This window comes from Opisthorchis viverrini (assembly GCF_000715545.1).
Source record: "Opisthorchis viverrini unplaced genomic scaffold opera_v5_263, whole genome shotgun sequence".
Lineage (NCBI taxonomy): Eukaryota > Metazoa > Platyhelminthes > Trematoda > Opisthorchiida > Opisthorchiidae > Opisthorchis > Opisthorchis viverrini.
This window is the reverse complement of record NW_008751923.1, coordinates 680,375-700,017: the sequence shown is the minus strand read 5'-3', so window position 1 is coordinate 700,017 and position 19,643 is coordinate 680,375. Positions and strand designations below refer to the sequence as shown.

Sequence of the window (19,643 nt, the reverse complement as noted above, 5' to 3'; positions counted from 1 at the left end):
GACATCAACCAGCACCCATTTCTTGCAACGTCCCCAGCCAAGCACAGACGGGGTCACGGGACCCCATCTATATGCTTAAAAGTCAGTTCGACAATGGGCGCCAATACGTTGCTTCATCAGTAGATTTTTTATCTTCTAGGAGTGAGTAGTATCTTTCATGCCTTCATTTCTAAAGCTAAGTTGCCACGTCGTACGGACATGAAGATTGGAACCTGGCTTATCCGATCGTCAATCGACTGTACCGCCATATTCATTTGATGTATGAATGAATGTATAGATGAACGACAATCCAAGCATTCCGTTTTTTTTTGGAAATTTTCTTTCTCACCAGAATACGAGGAAATCAATGCTCAGTTGGATGCTTTGTTGGGTTGTATGGATATGCTAGAAGCCAAAACCGACCAGATATTCAATGCGGCGAAGCAGCTAGTTGTTGAGTGTCAGGAAGCCAGAGCTACAACTTCTGATTCTGTGGCACCAAACGGCACCAGTCAACCATTGCGTTGAGGTGATACGCATTCTCATCGCTTGTTCTGTGACTATCCTGTTTTTTTTTTGTATTCTCTGCCCAGACTCCCAATCAGTAACTTTTGTTCTTTGATTTCTTCCTATCCTTTTTGTTGGTTTTTATCATACAGTGATGTTTCATCTTCCGTGCATAATACCAGATATGTGTGTCCTTTGAAGCTTCGTCAAAATAAATGATTTCTCATGCTTTGCAAATTTCATGCGATTCGCGCGTCACGATTTGACTGGTAGAGACCAACCTTCCAATTCACATCTCCGGGGGACGAGATGGCTCAGTGGTTAGGGCGCGAATTTACTGACCGTGGTTCGACCCCAACCTCTACCTCTCGACTTACCCTGTCTATGCTTAGGCAGTCTCCTTCAGGGGGCATGGCAGTTGGGCACTGAAAGGTTGCTACAGCGAAATAGTTTTTTTCAGCTCTTCTATCTCGAAGACGATGAACACACGTGTTCACGGAATAGACGGATTAGAAATACACCATGCCTTCAGCGATGGTTGTTGACTTCTGTATTAGGGCGCTCTTAACTCTGTACTTCTGGAGAGGTTTCCTGTTGATTACTTCGCTCCGTACTCCATCGTTGGGCTTAGACTCTCCAGAGGAATTTCAAGACGTATGGAATAGTGTTTTCCGTATGGATACTGAGATCTGCAGAAATGGACATAAGCTGCCCATCACAACTCAACGCTATAATTTTGCTCATTACGCTCCGCATATCTGAGGAAAAATCCGCACTTTTCAAACCAATCTTTTTGTGCTGGACTAGACTGGCGTCCCGAAAGCTACTTGCAGTCCAGTTTTTTTAATAATGAGACCTACGTATGCAGTTTGAGTCATCTCATTATCTTTCTGGACGCACACTCTCTTTTGGGACACTTTTCCGTGGAGTACGGGTGCAGTTTCCCAGCCTACGAAGGCTGGCAGCAGATTTGAAGCACCCGTGTGGGGCTTGAATCTAGGTCGTCGTAGAAACGGTGGTCCAAGACTCAACAATACACTAAGTCTCATAACGATTTGTTTTCTTCATTGGAAACTGAATCCCAGCTGAATTTCTCCCTTATACTGTTCTCCTTCAACTGATCGTGCTGTACCGGGCCACTTCATGTTTTTGGCAACCTTATGAGTAGGATGTTACGTCTAGACGTTAGGTTCCTTTTTGTAGTTAGTGTCGCGTTCTATTTCAAGGAAATCATTAGACGTAGTGAGGGCTGTTCCGAGGGAATTTTCAACCCTATTACGAAAAGTCTGCGCCTTCAAGCGAGTGGGTTTTTGTGAAATGACGATTTTGGTTGCTCATGGAGGTGCGTTTTCTTGAGAGGTAGTGCGGTATGTTCTGTTTCGACGAATGTGTGTCTAGGCTTGGTGGCGGCATGGCAGCTGGGCACCGAAAGGGCCCGACAGCTGAACGATTTATTCTTTCTCTTATCAGACAAGCCGACTCAAATGCGGCTGGCGCTGTCTAGATGCCATTCACGTGCAGAATTATTTAAGGTTATTGATTTGGAGATGGCGAGTGCCGAGGAAATGGTTCTTCAAACTCTCCGGTTTGCCTAAAGAGAAGTCTGGGGTCCAGTGGCTAGGTGAAAAGTATGTGCACGCGGATTGGGATCACAATATGGGGACAAAGAAATCAACTACTTTTCATCACCGGTATACCATAGAGTGGATCCTATGGGAAAAGGTATAGCGAAATAATCAAGTTACATCTATCATGGATTATTACTACAGAATAGGGTTATATTCTAAGTATTAAAGCAGAGGAATTCTAGAGCGAGTTTTACTGAATGTTTCGTGCTAACTCTTAAATGTGAATGACGTACCTGTAGACTTTAGAAGGGGAACCTTCGCCCGTGCCTATCAGGGTGACAAATCACTTACCGGACACAGTGAGCCAAGCCCGGTAAGTCGATCATCAACGGCCGTTTTTTTAAGAGACAATAGTGCTAGTTTGAAATACAGTCAGTGCGAAAAAATGGCGTAGATGATGTCAAGTTGGACTGGTTAGCTTGTTTGACTTCAAGACAGGCATCGCACAGAAGCTGACACACGACGAGCTCTGGAATCCCATGGTCCTAGAGCCTCATCCGCTTTGGTTTAAAAACACACATGAACAACAGCGAATGACCTCATATTGTCCAGTTTTCACCAATGTTTTGGTTAGGTTTGGCTTTCAGGACTTTTTTCAAAAGTATCGATAAAAACGCTGCAAGTTTCGAGCGATCAACTCGTCATTCAACTCCCAGTATTTTCGCTACGAGCCAACAAATCCCAACGCCTGGTATTTTCCATCTAGTCGGTGTGCATTTTAGAGATAATCTATTCTTACTGCGCCTTGTGAGGTGGTTTAAGTGGTTAGAGATTTACTGGCCGGGAAGTCCGTGGTTCGAATCCAACCTCTGCCTCTCGACTTCCCTTGTCTAGGCTTGGACAATCTGGCAGTATCCGAGTCTTCCTGCTCCCTTCGGGTGGCATGGCAGATAGACATTGGAAGGGTGTTACAGCCGAACGGTCTTCGACGATTTTTCTCCTTTTCACCTTAGCTTGGTCCCAATTCACCCTTCATACTACTGGGAATAGTGGCGTCGGTTTTGCTTACCTCTCCAAATCACCTGATTTCTGATTTGGAATCATCCAACTGGCTTCGAATTCGAGAAGTCTGTCAGGTAAGGAGGGGAACTCGTTTGTTGTTTTCGACACTACTCTGTATGACGTATGTTTGAGTACGAAACAGACCGGATGCATTACGATTTCTCTTGGAATTTCAACGTGAAAAGACACTTGAAAATTGATGAACTTCATTGTGTTTGTTCAGAGTGATATTGATCCACTCTATCCATCAAGCAATGAGTAGATAAGCTCAAATAAAGTAATCAAATGATTCTTGACTTGCTACTACCAGAGCGATGGTTTGATGAGGACACCAGTTTGAGCACAGTATGGGTGTCTGGTGCTCAGATAACTGGAACTCAGCTATTTGTGTTAACGGAATCTGAAACAGGACAGCCAGTCCAGATGGTTTGTTCCCTGCGTGGCGAGTCTCAAACAAATTAAGGCAACCGAGGAGACTTGAGGCTTGTGCACGTAACCCTTCAGAACCATTGTGAAGGCAAATTTGTTTATCAAACGGAGAGTATGTTCCTCCACCCGGACTGCCTCTGGAAATTCAGCATGAGTAGCACTAGACCCGTAAGTACACACAGTATAACACATCAATGGTGAAAATTGTACCTCAGTGGGAATATATGGATTTTCGGGGGGTTACATGCGAACTTCCCTTAAAAATCAGATATTGAAACTGATGCCTTGTAACGGTTCTTTTTTACTTTCAGTTCGGTCTATGAGCTTTTGAGCGGATAAGCTCAGGCTACCCCATCGGTCGATATTGAGGGAAAATTATAAAAGTAGGCTACCGGGTGACTGTTGGCCACTAATCGATAACAGTGCCTCACACTGACCTACTTTGTCTCAGGCCGATGCTGTCCGGTAGTCATATCTGGTCATTAGCTGGAACGAAGTGCAGTTTCCGTATTTGTGTGTAATTGCAGGCTAAAAGTGAAGATACTGTTCGGCCTGAATGGTTTTCAAACAGTTTACTGAAGGAAAAACCGGTTGAAACAAGTTATTCACTGAGTTTCAAAAGCTTGATTTTAGAATATTCGCAACAGAATAGAGGGAACTAGTGCACAGACGTAATAAAGTACTCCTAAGGTTGCTGAAAATTCTTTGACAGTCCATGACCGGTTTTGCCCTTCTTGAGGCTCATCGGGTAGGCGCAGTCCCCGAGTTTCCGTCAACCTAATGTTCGTCTATACACGTATCGCGATATCTCGAATATCGTACCGACTGGAACATGAGGCGGTCTGGTGCAACACACTCAGTTGCTTAGAAACGTCATAAACGAGTGATTCAGTTGGATTCCAGGTGAGTTTCTCATAAAACCAAATTTGTTTGCAAATCGGTGTATTTCGCTAAGAACTAGTGCATATTTACAGGAGTTATCAGCATTCTGAACTATTTCCACCTCGCCCAGTGCATTCTAAAACCTGAAGAGAAATGGCTTATTGGCTAGTCCATCATCCTGTAGATTTTCTGGACCAAATAATATTTACTCACAGAATCAATCCTATGCTGGTGGTGGTTAGTGGTTTACCCACTTGATGTACTTCCTGGCGAAATGGCGAGACAATTTTGTAACTACTCGTGAGTAGTTACAAAATTGCTTGGTTTTGTGCCTAAAAGCTTCAGCTCACATTGCAATGAGCTCCTTAGATGGAGTGCCCTCTAGGTATGGGTTTTAAAAACAACTGTTGACGAAACGTTTACAGTCTAGTCGTCGAGCTCAAGGGATAGAACAACAGCCGCTATTAAGTGTGGCGTATGTGGGCTGCAAATGGGGAAACTTACCGTGAGACCCAAGTCCACAATTCTTCCCATCGAATTGAACCGTCCCTTAATAAGACGAGTAACCGATCATCAACTCTCTCATAAAGCCAACTTTATGTGAGTCCTGTGGAGCAACTTACATCAGATGGACCTTAGGAACACTGAAAGGGACTGCTTTCAGTGCTCAGGCACCCGCGAGTGGGGTGAAGGTCAATTTTTAATGGAAGACACCTATCGACTGTGCTAGCAAATAATGATGAGAATCAATCATATGCTGGTAATAATGCACTGATCCAGTGAGGCTAGTGTATCGACGTTGTGATCCTCCATTAGGACATCTGCGATAGTGAATATAACCGTCGCTATGACAAACGTTTGGGCAACTCTCTGAGGAAGCCATAACCTTACAAGCTTCAACCGGCTTGGAAAATTCTAGGCACAGCTCCATGGTATACACAAATCAGAGAAAAAATAGCTTACACTGTATGGAGCGGAAGTAGCGCACCGGGAGTACACAAACGGGGAATTCCTGTTGACTTGAGTCAACAGCTCCCCAGTTAACAGTGCCACCGGTGGCTAACGGTGGCCAAAGTTGGCTAGCTTTGCCACTGATTTTGTTTGTGAATACAAGCCAAACATAGCATTTGTTGCATAAAAGCCTTCTGAAAACAAATGTAACAGGGTACTCTGGATACTGGAGCTCTATTTACGAAGTAACTTTTGGATCCGATTTGTTTGAATGCACCACCGAGTAAATATATCATGAAATTTTTGGGTTGCCACCTTTGGCCGCTTTTAGCCATCGGTGGCAAGCGTAACATGCCACCCCTGTTTGCCACCTCTTGCCACCGGTGGTGCCGCGGTGACGTGTTTACTGGGTCATTTCAAACACGTACCTGCACGTTTACTTAATGGCTGTGCTCCTGAAACAGCTGTTTCAGGTAGAAGTAGCGTAAAGTACTCATCCCTCTTCGTTTGTGGAGATAGGGAATTCTCATGTCTGTCAGCTCTCCTATGAGATTCGGGTGTAACGGATGCATGCCCTTTGCAAGTACGGTCCATCGGAATGTTTTCGCGACTGGCATTATGGACTGGCGCCAAAACGGACCGTCGCGGGCAGGATTCGAACCTGCGCGGGGAGACCCCATTGGATTTCTAGTCCAACGCCTTAACCACTCGGCCACCACGACTGCGACCGCGGACACCGCAACAGGAATGGTTGGTGTGTACGTTCTCATGGGCTCAGTCATCGCCACAGTGTGCACGTGTACGACTAAACGATTTGTGATACCGCCCGTTCGGTAAGAAAGCTTCCGAAACTATGGCTTAGGGTTTGTAGTCACCCTATTAACAACCTCAGGAACGGCGAAAAACCAGTCAACAGTGCGCGAGATTGTCTGCTACCACCTGGTTCCAGAAACGAATGGAGTTATTGGAATCACCTGGAAAGGAGTCGCAACATTCGTCGATTTGAAAGAAGCGCGGCTTGAATTCGCTGGCTTCTTTCACCTCTTCCTGCTTGGTTTGGTGATGGGATGGCTGAACATCCGCTGCCGTTGGATTGCTAGCAGCAACCTGTTCAACCAACACGGATTATTCTATTTAGTTTATCATGTCGACGCAGCCACTATCGATCAAAACCGTTGGCAAGACACCAATACGGTATCATTTATGATATCAAAGAACTGAGGGTAGTTCGAGTGTCACTTTTCCGTGCAGTTCTAGACAATTGGACGGTGATGACGACGTACATGAACATTGACGTTTCCTGAGCTGAAGCTCCACATCCGGAATTATATCACCTAAGATACGGTCGATCTAAGCCGTTCATTCATTCATTCATTCATTCATTCATTGACTCATCATCATCAACATAATCATCATCATCATCGTCATCCTCATTATCATTATCGCATTCTGTATCGTCATCTTCACAGTTATGGTCACCACCATCATTTTTAGCTTTGATCCGTTGTTGTGTGTTTGGTAAGGCCATTTATTCGGATAAACACAGACAAAACAGATGGGTCATAAACGAGCGAACTTGATGGAGCCCGGTCTTGGGTTATGGTGAGTAAAACTGGAAAACGAGGCTCCATGTGGTAGGTCGATTAGCCTCTGGACGCAGACAACCATTGGCCGTGGAAAGTGCTTCTAACTATACATGAGGACTGTTTCCCTGATAGGCAATGCCTGTCAGTTGTGCGATCAAACTTTCATAGCTCGTGACCACATCATCAGCTCATCACCACTTCTTTGCTTCCAGTTTGTCGTTGGCTCCAAAAGCATTGCTCAGTCGGTCTTTCAATATCCGCAGAAGAAGGAGCAACCAGTAGAGGTCATGCACGGTACACTTACGGAACATCTCCACACTCATCTGTTCAACTACCCCATTGGGGAGCCGTGAGAAAAAACGAACGTACAGACTAAGTTTTCGAACCCGTAATCAAGGTTTGGTCATACAAAAGCACAAGAAAGCTCGCCCTTGGTGGACGATCCAATCGGTTTTGGAAGGGGCGGTCGATAATGGTCCGGGAACGCACCACATACTTCATTTGATTTGTAGATTCCTCCAGCCGCAGCTGTAAAAAAGGAAGGAAAAACAGTTCGCCAGTAGATGAACTCGACAACGGTCTTGAGCAAGCCACCAGCTACACAGGGAATGAGTGCATGTTGACGGTACTCCCTAAGGACCCAGACTTTTCACTTGAAAAATCCAAATTAAAGTCTCAAGAGCAAAAAAGTTCCCCAAATTTTCAACTCTTACAGATTCACTATGTTCTAGCTGTCAGATTTGTGTCATGTCTCCGTCAGTTGGAGCTGATTTGGTTCACAATAACAATATGTCAAACTAGCTGAGGAAGAAACCGTTCAACTGTTGAATCCTTTTAGTGCCTACGTGCCATGTCACCAGAAGGAAGCACGAGGGTTGCCGGTTTGCCCAAGCCTAGGCAGGGGAGTCGAGAGGCTCGAACCAAGGACCTTCGCGCTCTAGCCACTGAACCATCTCGCCCAATTAGCTGAAGAAGTAAGCATTCGTGCGTACGGGGAACCGATTTAGTTCTGCTTCCGTCCGTAGACATGTAACCAATATAATCGATATTTTAATTCGGAAAGATTTTGCCGACTACATGGGCAGGGGAAAGCAGGTTGACACATTTGGACATATAGTTGACGTTTTAACTGCTTTTAGGACATTTAATGAATTATGAATGGAGCTAGCGAGGTTTGTCAATTCGCCTTATATCTTACAATCTTGATAATGATGTGCTTCTGTGGTTTCCGGCTTGAGTTTTGAATACAGATACATTCTGTACAGATATTGACTCTCGCGGGGCTGATCGATCACTTGTCAGACTCACGTGACTCGCCTTAACCACTGACCATCGATTTTAACCAGATTGACGTTCTATCTACGTCTAGGCCAGAAGAATATATCGAAAGTGGATTTTTCAAATGCAGATTACTTTAACTAACCAGTTTTTCCAAGCGGAAAATGTGCATCGTATGGAGCTTTGGTCGGTCGTACACGACCATTCCAGTGCATTTTAAGTATGTGCGTGGATACTGGTGTAAGAAGCAGGAGGTCATCGTGAAGCTTGGAAAGGGTCTTCTAGTAAATGCTGTGAAAGTCGGTAAACGGCTACACGAAGCCCATCAATCTTGCTCGGGACTCGTTTAACAAAAAGTGTATAGTTTCAAATGATCAACAATTTGTGTATTTGCTTTGATGAGCTGACTGGAAACTAAAAATATGCTGGCAGTCTTGATAACTGAGAGGAACTTGGCACCTCACGTTTAACATCAATTAGTGCAGACGCAACTGTTCACGGAGCACGGGCGTCGCCAAATTTCGGGCTGTCGTTTGAATGGTCTTCCTCCTGTACTAGCACCATTATTCTTGTAAGCCTACATTCGAGTTTCGCTATTGTTAAATTGGCTCACTAGTATGTATCCTTGGTCAGTCAGGATTCGAAGCTCGAACAAGTTGTTGCCACTACTCCAACGGCACATACTGGATGCACCGGAACTATCACATCTGAGCAAGCGAATCTGTCCACTCTTGAGTGATGCGTCCACCAGCTGTTTCTAACATTCTCGTCCCATTCTCCCGATACCCCTGTAAAAGTAACATTTCTTGATCGGTCTGCCTGTGCATTTCACAAAGGAAAAGGACAAAAAATGACCGAATTTGAAAGTGAGAAAAGGTTAAATCCCATCAGAGGTGAGAACATTCTATTCACTCAGGCTGCAAGGAAGGAGATCTGATTGACATACCCCAAAGTCTGCTCGTAGTGCTTCAGTTAGAGACCCGATATACTGGCGTCTAAGTTGGTGAGGATGCCCTCATCAGGACAACAGGTAGGGTGACAATCTATAGAACGGATAACACTATCAGATCTGGTCTATTAAAGCCAGCGTTTTCCTGGATGGTGCGGGCAATCTGGCCTTCTTGCTCCAGTGACCTCAAGAATTCATCTGATCGCTCTTAGGAAGCAATATCTGCCTAACCCGCAAAATTCCAGGTGGGGATTATGTGAGATCCATTCTTAGGCCAAGGGTAGGGGTGAGGACAGCTGTACAAGACCGAACAAGTCATCAGCTGATTGGGGAACTAAAGCTTCGCCCCACTGATTCAACATCAAATTCGACGAAGACTATCAGAATCGGACACAAAAACCGATATGTAACTGGTTTTGGTCGATCCCCTTTAGAAAAAACCCGCATGGTTGTCTGTCTAACCAACAGTCTCCGGGGCAAGCCTCAGTCCGGATTTTTGACAATGCACTGTAAACACGAATTGCAGTGTTTCAGCAAGCAAAACAATTTCTCTCATACTGTGATGAGAATCTGCGCATGTACGATGTCGCTTCCATGGGCTGGATGAGCCCTGTCGCCAATTGTTGGACAGTTCAAAGCTTATTGCCAAGTGTGTCCGCGTATCGACTTAATGGCATTAATGTGACTAGTAGCGACCAAATTAATGGTCACTCCTGTCCCAGGTGGGCTGCCGAAGTCATCGTTTTAAGCAGCTAATTGTTGCCGACCTGGGTGAACAGAATGATCTATCCTTGAAAGCATTTCTGTTGAAAGGCGACAAGTAACTCTCGTACAGCGATAACACCCTTCCAGTGCCTAGCTGCCATGCCCCTCGAAGGAACCACGAAGGCTGGGATGCTATCAGGATGCCCAAACCTAGACAGGAGTTGAGACGCAGAGGCCGGGTTCGAACCACGGACCTTTCGGTCAGTAAATTCGTGTTCTGAGATCATCCCATTCAGCGCACACCCACCCGTAACGTTGTAGTCTCATCATCCTTACTCATAGTACTGCCACATAGCTGCCACAGGTACAAAATTCAAAAGGTTTCGTCAGTGAATTTTATCTTTTCTTCAATTGTGATAGAAACTTCCCTCTTTTAATATGGGGTTAGAATAACGTTTTAAAACTGAGCAGTAACATTTGCAAATGAATTTGGTATTAGTGGGGAAGGGATTAACTAGCGGTTCTTTCAAACTGTTTGTGTTTGGTCTCCACTGCTGCAATCCATCAGAAATCTTGGTCGCAAGAATCGAAACAAAATATTGAAAGTTTGTCAAGTCGCTCGTTTCAAATACCCATGTAACGGTGACACTACTGATGGGGAGGCATGCGAGTGGTATATGTTGTTCTCGGAATTTCGCTTTGCGTCTCTTGAAAGAGGGAGATCTGTTGCGAAATTTGTGGAGTCGCTTTGTAACATTTGCTTGGATTTGAGCAGTGAATGATTGGAGTCAATGAATATCCATGAAAGTTCAAGAAGACGCGCTCAGGAGAAGATGGATTTCCAGTTTTTGTACATAAGATGCAAATGAGAGGTTTACTTCCTTGTCCAATGGTCTGTAACCGGTCGGTTGGCACTTTCGAACAAGTAACTCCGCAGCCAAGGCCTTCTTCCTTTCACCCACACTGAAATTATCGACCACGTGAATTGCCGTGGTGATTCAGGTGACCTGAGTCATAACAGTCACACTTTCCTCCTTCAAGACCGTACCCCTTCAGTTAATCGATTTTTTAAGTATGCTCCTTCGGTAAGTACCTGTCCATTAGTCAATTTTTGATTGTTTACGATAGACATGTATAGGTCATCGTTAGCACAATGCCCCAGGTTATGATTTTTGTGTGTTTATATTCTGCTCGATGACGTCAGACGGTCATACTGCATTGTCACGTTGTTCATCTACGTCACCAGCGTACACCGTTAAGTTGGAGGGTGTCAGAATGAGCATCATCAAACAGTGAAGGTGCATGAATCGATCTGTCTAACTAACAAGGTAAAAAGCAATCGAATCCCCTCGGTGTGTGTGTGTGTGTGTGGATACTCTATTACAGGTGTTGACTGAAGGTGCGAATTTGATAGTGTGCTAGAAGTCGAAGAAAATCGACAACACTTTCAGCAACGCCATCTTCACGATAAAGCACACTGAATTGTGTGTTCCATTCGAATCACATTTGAGTGGCGAATGCCGGGAATGCGATAGAACAACAAAAAGCCGTTTGTATAAGCCTATGGTTGGCGATGCGCGTCAGAATGTCCGTATGCTTGTACATTTAGAGAAATTTAATTTATGTTTATACGAAACATTACAGATAGCGAGCCTTTTGGACTTCAATACACTGTGCAGTGTATGTAGTCCAGATCTGGAGTACCTTTGACAGTTTACTATAGTTTATAGTAGTGAATACTTCCGAATAGATCTCGTAATCCCATACAAACAGACTTGGTCAGCTAACCACTTCGTAGGTGAGCTGACTTCAAACAGACTGTGCATTTCGGTTGGTGATTTTGTTGACCCGCTTATCAAGTAACAATAACGGAAATCAATCAATTAGAACAAGTTTGGAACCGGCTGAGAAGTCATCATTTCAAAAATACTTGGTTGGTAAATAATAGATAGTCTTATAGATGGACAACATTTCCCTTTTGATACGAAAGTGTTGTCAGGTCAAGTGAATAGGCTACCAAGTTGGTCGACGGAGAACCAGTCAGCAAGATCTCTTCCGACTAGATCAATGTTGAACGTCAGTTAAAGGGTCATTTCGGTTAGTGCGACTGCCTAAATCCTGCGGAGTCATTTCTATCAGGTTTGAGTTCTTGATTCTCCGGTTCAAGCTGCTTCAACTGATATTTCGTCTTGGGTGTCACTGGTGCATTTTGTTGGCCTGCGCTGGTTCATAAGTGCTGCTACCACGCTCTCTCCCTCAGGCTCCCAGTTACTCAGAGCCAAAGCGACACAAGTGAAAGTCACCCAGGGACAACGAAAGGTTGCCTTCCATCACTCAGCTTTCTAGTGAGCCTACAACGAAACGTGGACTGCATGCGTGGTTTGTACTCAAGAGCGAGGTCTAGCAATCGGGCCTCCAATACCCCCGGTTTGGGCCAACAATTTTGTGGAAGGTTTTGAACAGAAATCTTTGGCCGGATTCCCGTACGGACCCCCGATATTCTGGCGTCATATAGATGACAGTTTTGTGATTAAACGAGACGAGTTTTGTGAAGTTTACAACTATCTGAATGACCTGAATCCACCAATCGGATTCAGTATAGAAATAGAGTCAACTTCGGGTACACTGGCCAACTTAGACTGCACCACACATAATTTAGGAAAAAAGACCGCAATGTATGAAAGACTAACTGATACTGGGACAGTTCAGAACTATTCATTTGCCCACGAGAATTCAGAATCAGTGAACAAACCTTGGGGTTTTGGATAGTGTCAGGACGCGCCCAGACAGAAGAAAAAGCACATGTGCAGAGAGTGACGCATCCCCAAGGTCACTATCGCTACGACACGTCCGGAAAGTAGGTGAGTTGACGGCTCTCGCCAAACACGGCTTAGTAACATACGACCAGCGTAGCGGGCCCGAGATTGTTCACGACCAGAACACCGCCATTGGCTGTACGGAGCGAACAAGTGAACGACCATATTTGGCCATTTAGTCATCCCATATATTACGCAGACGCTCTGTATGTTTTGTCCTGAGAATACAGCCGTGTCCCCAGTTATCTGTCTTCTCCCTGTCTGGCAGGCTCAGTGCAGACGGATCCAGACGGCCACCCACGATACAACAGATAGCTATCCTATTTTGATTAGGTGTCGAATTCGATACCAGTGGCGAAATCCACCAGAGATTGGATTGAGACGACTGTTGTTCCATATAAACCACGGAGGTCGAAAGTCATTCGAAAGATTCCAAACACGGATAAGCATAACAGTAACTTTCCAGGACGAAAACACTGCGTTCTGCACAGATGCAACTGAAGGATCGTCTCCCGGTGAACAGAACCAGGGACTGTGTCCACAAAATTCAATGCAACGACTGTACCAAGGTCTATATAGGCCACGGGACTTCACACAGGAATCTGAGAGCACAGGAGAAACATAAACAGGCCGTCGGGAAACGCAGGTAACCATCGAGCGTTACTGAAAGATTCAGCAAGTGGTGGAACATGCACTGAACACGGGACACAAAATGTCGAAGTTTTGAGGCGGGGACTACGGTCCACGCCACAGTGGCCAATGACCGAGGCGGTGGAAATCGACAAGCATCCCAGTGTCGATAAAGCAAAAGGCGTAGAGCTGGTAAGGTTGTGTAGAACAGTTTTACATCATTCCGACTGACACGTGGTTCTCAACAAAGATGGGTCGTCAACACACGACTTTCAATTCTAAAGTGGTGGGTTCAAACGAGAGATTGCAAAACATCGATGAAGTCACTGCTGTGACCGGCATGAAGTGGCGTGGTTTCCAACATCGAACGGATTGAAATTTTCTGACCAGTTTTGTTACAAAAAGCAACTTCATTTCATATGCAGTAGTCTGTAGCGGTCAATCACTAGATCAGCGCTACAACTAACTTCTCATTTGCAGGCTCAACCGCTAACAGGTACACTAAAATTTCCCATCCATTTTTGTTTACTGGCCGCTACCCGCTTCAAGCACCAGGCTTACGAACTTCAACCACACCAGGTAAGTTGTATTCATGTTCGTGCAATTATCAAACCGGAATGGACACTCCCCCTCTGTGCCTTAACGCACACGGGCGTGTGCACAGGACAGGAAGTCAACCGAACTCCACAAGTCTCCACGACCAACTACTGCAGACCATACTGCAGAGAAGACACGTCCGCGTCCGGAACTTCACTCAGGAACTCTCAACAGCTGTCCGGAAAAAACGATAAGTCACTTTTTGGCTTGTTCCCTGATGTCATTGCATTCATTTTTAGCAGGTACACCTAAGTATTGTATTTACCATCATTCTGCTAAAACAGATAGTTGTTAGTGCTTGCTGCCTACTGATAATCAATCGATAATTAAGTTGCAACTAGAACGCTAACAAGTCTATCCAAGAGATTCTAAAATAGTCCCCACTCAGACACGATTCACATTGAGTGGGATGATTACGAGAGACATTATTCGCCTGTGTCTGCTATAACCACTGTACACGATTTTTACACAGCTGATGATGGTGTTCCAGCTGTGTCCTGTGAAGTGCACCGCGCCACGGTGATTATTCCAGGTGCATCGAGTTGAATGAACAGCATGGGATCACATCATCAGGCACCACTTTTGGGTCATGCACGCAACAACACTGGCTGCGGAGCTGTCCTAAATTATGATATGGACGCTTATAACTCGGGCAAATTGAAACCGCCATACTTCGTGTTGCCCTCATTGGGGAGCGAAGGTATAAAAACTACTGCACCACTTGATGGCGTTCAGGCAAGTTCGGTGTCGTTCTCTCGAAAGTCCTCTCATTTATGGGGCTGTCTAGAATAGACCGGTTTTAAAGAACCCTTAGATCTAGCAAAGGCAAAAAATGGCGCAGTCTATAAAGTAATAGAAAACTATACTTAGCGAATATACACTCATCTGCAAACCAATTTGGTTCTTTCGAGAGACTCACCTGGAACCCAGCTGAATCTCTCGTTAATGATGTTCTCAGCAACCTTATGAGTAGTACATTACAAATAAAAAAACTGATGTTGGCATCATCATCTGCTCTCGAACAGACCAGCAATCAATTTTTCATCTAGTGGCTTGCTGTAGCACACCGATTTATGCATTCCTTAAACATCATTTCGGCATAGGTGTCCTGGAAATAGACTCCTACTCAACGCCTACGCAGTCTCGCTTGGGTGAATTCAGACATGAGACCACCCAATTCTCATGGGTACCGGTTTAAATTCTAATCGACGACAGTCAATATTGTGTCAAGGATTATCGATTAGTGGTGCTCCTAGTGAAAGTCAGTCTGGTGATTGCCACCAAGCCACATCTCATTAATGCCTAGCTTTTCTTTCGAAGAGAGTTGCAACCAATCGATTTCACATATTTATACTGAATGAGAAGACTCTGTTAGTTAATCTTATTCGGCCAAAAGTTCCTTCAAAAGATCCTCTCATTTGAGTCTTAACGATTAGTTTTTCCAATGAGGTAAACCTTGCTCCAGACCGGTTTCGCCCTTCTTAGGGCTCATCAGGTAGGCACAGTCCCCAAGTTTCCGTCGAGATTATGTCCTACCTGGGACCAAATCTGTTTGCAAATGAGTGTATCTTGTTCCAGGTTGTTCGGGCCTCAGTTACGTTGGAATCGGAGAAGTAACTCAATCAATAAAGTGTGATTGACTGTTCAGAAGTGAGAACTTCTTCATTTTGTGCCACATTGTATTCCGATAAACGAGCACAAGATAAATTCAATCGGAGTCACATAAGAGACACTTTGACCCGGGGTCACTTCCACCCGACTCAAAGCATCAGAAATGATAGAATACCAAAATCTCGGTTAACCGATAAAAAGAATCCACCAGAATAACTCAGTTACACGTGAAAAGCGTTCGAAAACAAACGTGTTCTAGTCTAGGGGAAGGTGTTGTACTGTGACTCATCCTGCAACCTAGCAATTCACTATTAAACATGACAAGGATACCATTGGTGGTTGAGTGCACCCGAAGCGTGTGTCAAACGTAGACAGTCGTATCAATATAGGCACATTGTATTTATTCCCAATGAGGTTTCGGGATTTAAAACTAGCTTCTCAGAAGAAACGGAATACAGTCGTCCTCCTACCAAATAAGTGCTGTCTCTCAGGTAAACTTATCGTCAATCGCACGTCATCATCATCATCATCAGAGACAGTAACATCATTGTGGATACTGATGCTTCACTTCTGTACAACCACAAAGTTTATCTAAATATATTTAAATACCAAGGGTGAAGAGAAAAGTTTGGATGAGGAAGGAAACCTGGTACTGGTCTATCGGAAGCACTCCGAGGTGCCTACACCTCCAAGCGTTCAGTCGGGCAATCTAGAAAGAAACTGACAGTAAGAACGCCACTGATATTGACTAGCCGCCATTTCTTGTATCATCTCCAGGCAAGCGCAGAAAGGGTTACGGGGACCCCATCCTGGAAGACGCACCACACTAATAGCACCAAACTCCTCGTAATAGTTTTCACGCCCTTCTGCCAAATCATAAGTTGTCCGCTCGCAGCATTCCGAAGCAGGCACGGAGAACAACGCTCATCTCAGTAGACGCACTTTTGGCATGCGTACAAATGGCCAATCCAACGTAGTTGGTGGTGCTGGAAGTTCCCCACAGCCTGTGTACTTGCTACACAAACAAATACCCATTTTCTGATCGCCCCATTACCAATCCGTTGACGCTATTCGACACCAGTAAAGCTTCTGAGGCATCAGTGATCAAAAGCCTGAAGGCGCCTCACATCATCTGTCCTCAGAGGCCATGCAGCGACACAGCTCTTACTGTAGCTTGGTACATGCGACCCTTTAGACCAAGTGATTTACCTTTTTGACACCACAAGTGATGCAAATTAGCAAACGTGATTTTGGTTCTCGCACCGACTTGATCAGACACACTTCCGGGGGATGTAAAATCGCTCATCACTCACACCGTACTCCAGTAAATCAATATCGGGAGGAAGAACGGATGGTCGAAGCTTGCACTGACAATCAGGAATAGGAACGCACTCTTGTTATCGAATCAAGGAAGATGGGATGTTTTTTTCCGATGACGTTTTGGGTCAGCATTTGCAGACAAAATAGAGTTAAAGCAGAACTCCAATTCCGGTCAGTTTTCTTATATGCGATCAAGTTTCGCCACAAATCTCTCCGTGGTTGTGTTAAAAATTATGCCAGTGAATGACAGAGGTAGATTTTTACCATGTGGTTTCATTTTTCACCTTCAGAGAGTCTCAGTAACGTATTGCGATCATGCCAAAGACCCTGCTAGCTAACAGACCACCCTTCAGTTCAAAGTAACTCAGTCATGGAACTCTGTTAGGTGATCTGCCATCATCAGACAGCCAAATAAATAATTCAATAGTGAGTAACTCTTCTCCGGACAGGCGAGACAAACCTTGCCCATTTCGCTTACACTCACTTCCGCAGAAACCTGCATAGTATGCACCCTGAAGAAGTATTCTTCATCTGTTGCTTTTACGAGACAGTTCTTTTTACATTCCGTTCTTGAAAAGATCAAAGCTCTAGTTAACTGTGCTGAATGTTCCACCAGGCTACCACACTTTTCTGGATCACAACAGTTGGTGCATTGTACGCTGGCTAACCTAAACGATGACCCTAACCTAAATTGACCATCAACTAGCGAGTGGCAAATCACTAACAACTGGGCTTGCTCACTATCGCACCTCACTTGCTTGTACGTGAAAGTGCTGGGCAGTTGTCAAACCGTTCAATACGTACGAGATCAGGATTCTTGGTTGACACACACCCGTGGTGAAGACATCCAGGTTGAATTTGACCCCACAAATCAATTGCTAGCATGTCTTTTAAAAGTTTTCCGTTGAACTAATTCTTCTATGACATACAGAGCAACGGAATGCCGNCTGTAGCTTGGTACATGCGACCCTTTAGACCAAGTGATTTACCTTTTTGACACCACAAGTGATGCAAATTAGCAAACGTGATTTTGGTTCTCGCACCGACTTGATCAGACACACTTCCGGGGGATGTAAAATCGCTCATCACTCACACCGTACTCCAGTAAATCAATATCGGGAGGAAGAACGGATGGTCGAAGCTTGCACTGACAATCAGGAATAGGAACGCACTCTTGTTATCGAATCAAGGAAGATGGGATGTTTTTTTCCGATGACGTTTTGGGTCAGCATTTGCAGACAACATAAAGTTAAGGCAGAACTCCAATTCCGGTCAGTTTTCTTATATGCGATCAAGTTTCGCCACAAATCTCTCCGTGGTTGTGTTAAAAATTATGCCAGTGAATGACAGAGGTAGATTTTTACCATGTGGTTTCATTTTTCACCTTCAGAGAGTCTCAGTAACGTATTGCGATCATGCCAAAGACCCTGCTAGCTAACAGACCACCCTTCAGTTCAAAGTAACTCAGTCATGGAACTCTGTTAGGTGATCTGCCATCATCAGACAGCCAAATAAATAATTCAATAGTGAGTAACTCTTCTCCGGACAGGCGAGACAAACCTTGCCCATTTCGCTTACACTCACTTCCGCAGAAACCTGCATAGTATGCACCCTGAAGAAGTATTCTTCATCTGTTGCTTTTACGAGACAGTTCTTTTTACATTCCGTTCTTGAAAAGATCAAAGCTCTAGTTAACTGTGCTGAATGTTCCACCAGGCTACCACACTTTTCTGGATCACAACAGTTGGTGCATTGTACGCTGGCTAACCTAAACGATGACCCTAACCTAAATTGACCATCAACTAGCGAGTGGCAAATCACTAACAACTGGGCTTGCTCACTATCGCACCTCACTTGCTTGTACGTGAAAGTGCTGGGCAGTTGTCAAACCGTTCAATACGTACGAGATCAGGATTCTTGGTTGACACACACCCGTGGTGAAGACATCCAGGTTGAATTTGACCCCACAAATCAATTGCTAGCATGTCTTTTAAAAGTTTTCCGTTGAACTAATTCTTCTATGACATACAGAGCAACGGAATGCCGAAGGAAACAAGTTTAATTTGTAGGATGGTCGAATTCTGTGGTGCCAAATACCGCCTGTATATATTGGATTTTCGCGGCACACAGAACCGACTGAAGAAACGTGTAACATCGGATTTCGCGATGGGGCTGATCACTAATGCAAATAAAAGTTACCGTTGGGTATGAAACAACTTACTGTCAGGACGCGCCCGCCCAGATGTGCAGAGAGTGACTCGTCCCCAAGGTCACCATCGGTACGACACGTCCGGAAAGTAGGCGAGTTGGCGGTTCCCGCCAAACACGGCTTAGCAACATACGACCAGCGTAGCGGGCCGAGATTGTTCCACGACCAGAACACCGCCATTGGCTATACGGAGCGAACAAGTGAACGACCATATTTGGCCATTTAGTCATCCCATATATTACGCAGACGCTCTGTATGTTTTGTCCTGAGAATACAGCCGTGTCCCCAGTTATCTGTCTTCTCCCTGTCTGGCAGGCTCAGTGCAGACGGATCCAATAGACGGCCACTCACGATACAACATTTACTCCTTAAATCGTAGCGTCCACATTGCGTCAAATAACTACGTTTTTTAGCCTTGTGTATTTTTTTACACTTTTTATGCAACTTCACCGAAACTCTGGAAAGTGAAGAGGTCTCAGGGAAACCTCATCTTATTGAGGAAAAGCACTGGATTTTTTATTGATGTATTAACAATCTTGCCGCCCGCCGTTCCAAACTCCGTAT

At 44.8% G+C, this 19,643-nt stretch overlaps 1 protein-coding gene across 1 annotated transcript; it reads right to left on the bottom strand.

The window, feature by feature from the left end:
- Positions 1 to 7,336: 7,336 nt before the first annotated feature.
- T265_09282 (hypothetical protein) lies at positions 7,337 to 19,259 on the bottom strand (the record flags this gene model as incomplete). Its single annotated transcript, XM_009175310.1, has 2 exons — positions 7,337 to 7,492; positions 19,092 to 19,259. The coding sequence occupies 2 exons, from the start codon at positions 19,257 to 19,259 to the stop codon at positions 7,337 to 7,339; spliced, it is 324 nt and encodes a 107-aa protein (XP_009173574.1).
- Between the last annotated feature and the right edge of the window lie 384 nt (positions 19,260 to 19,643).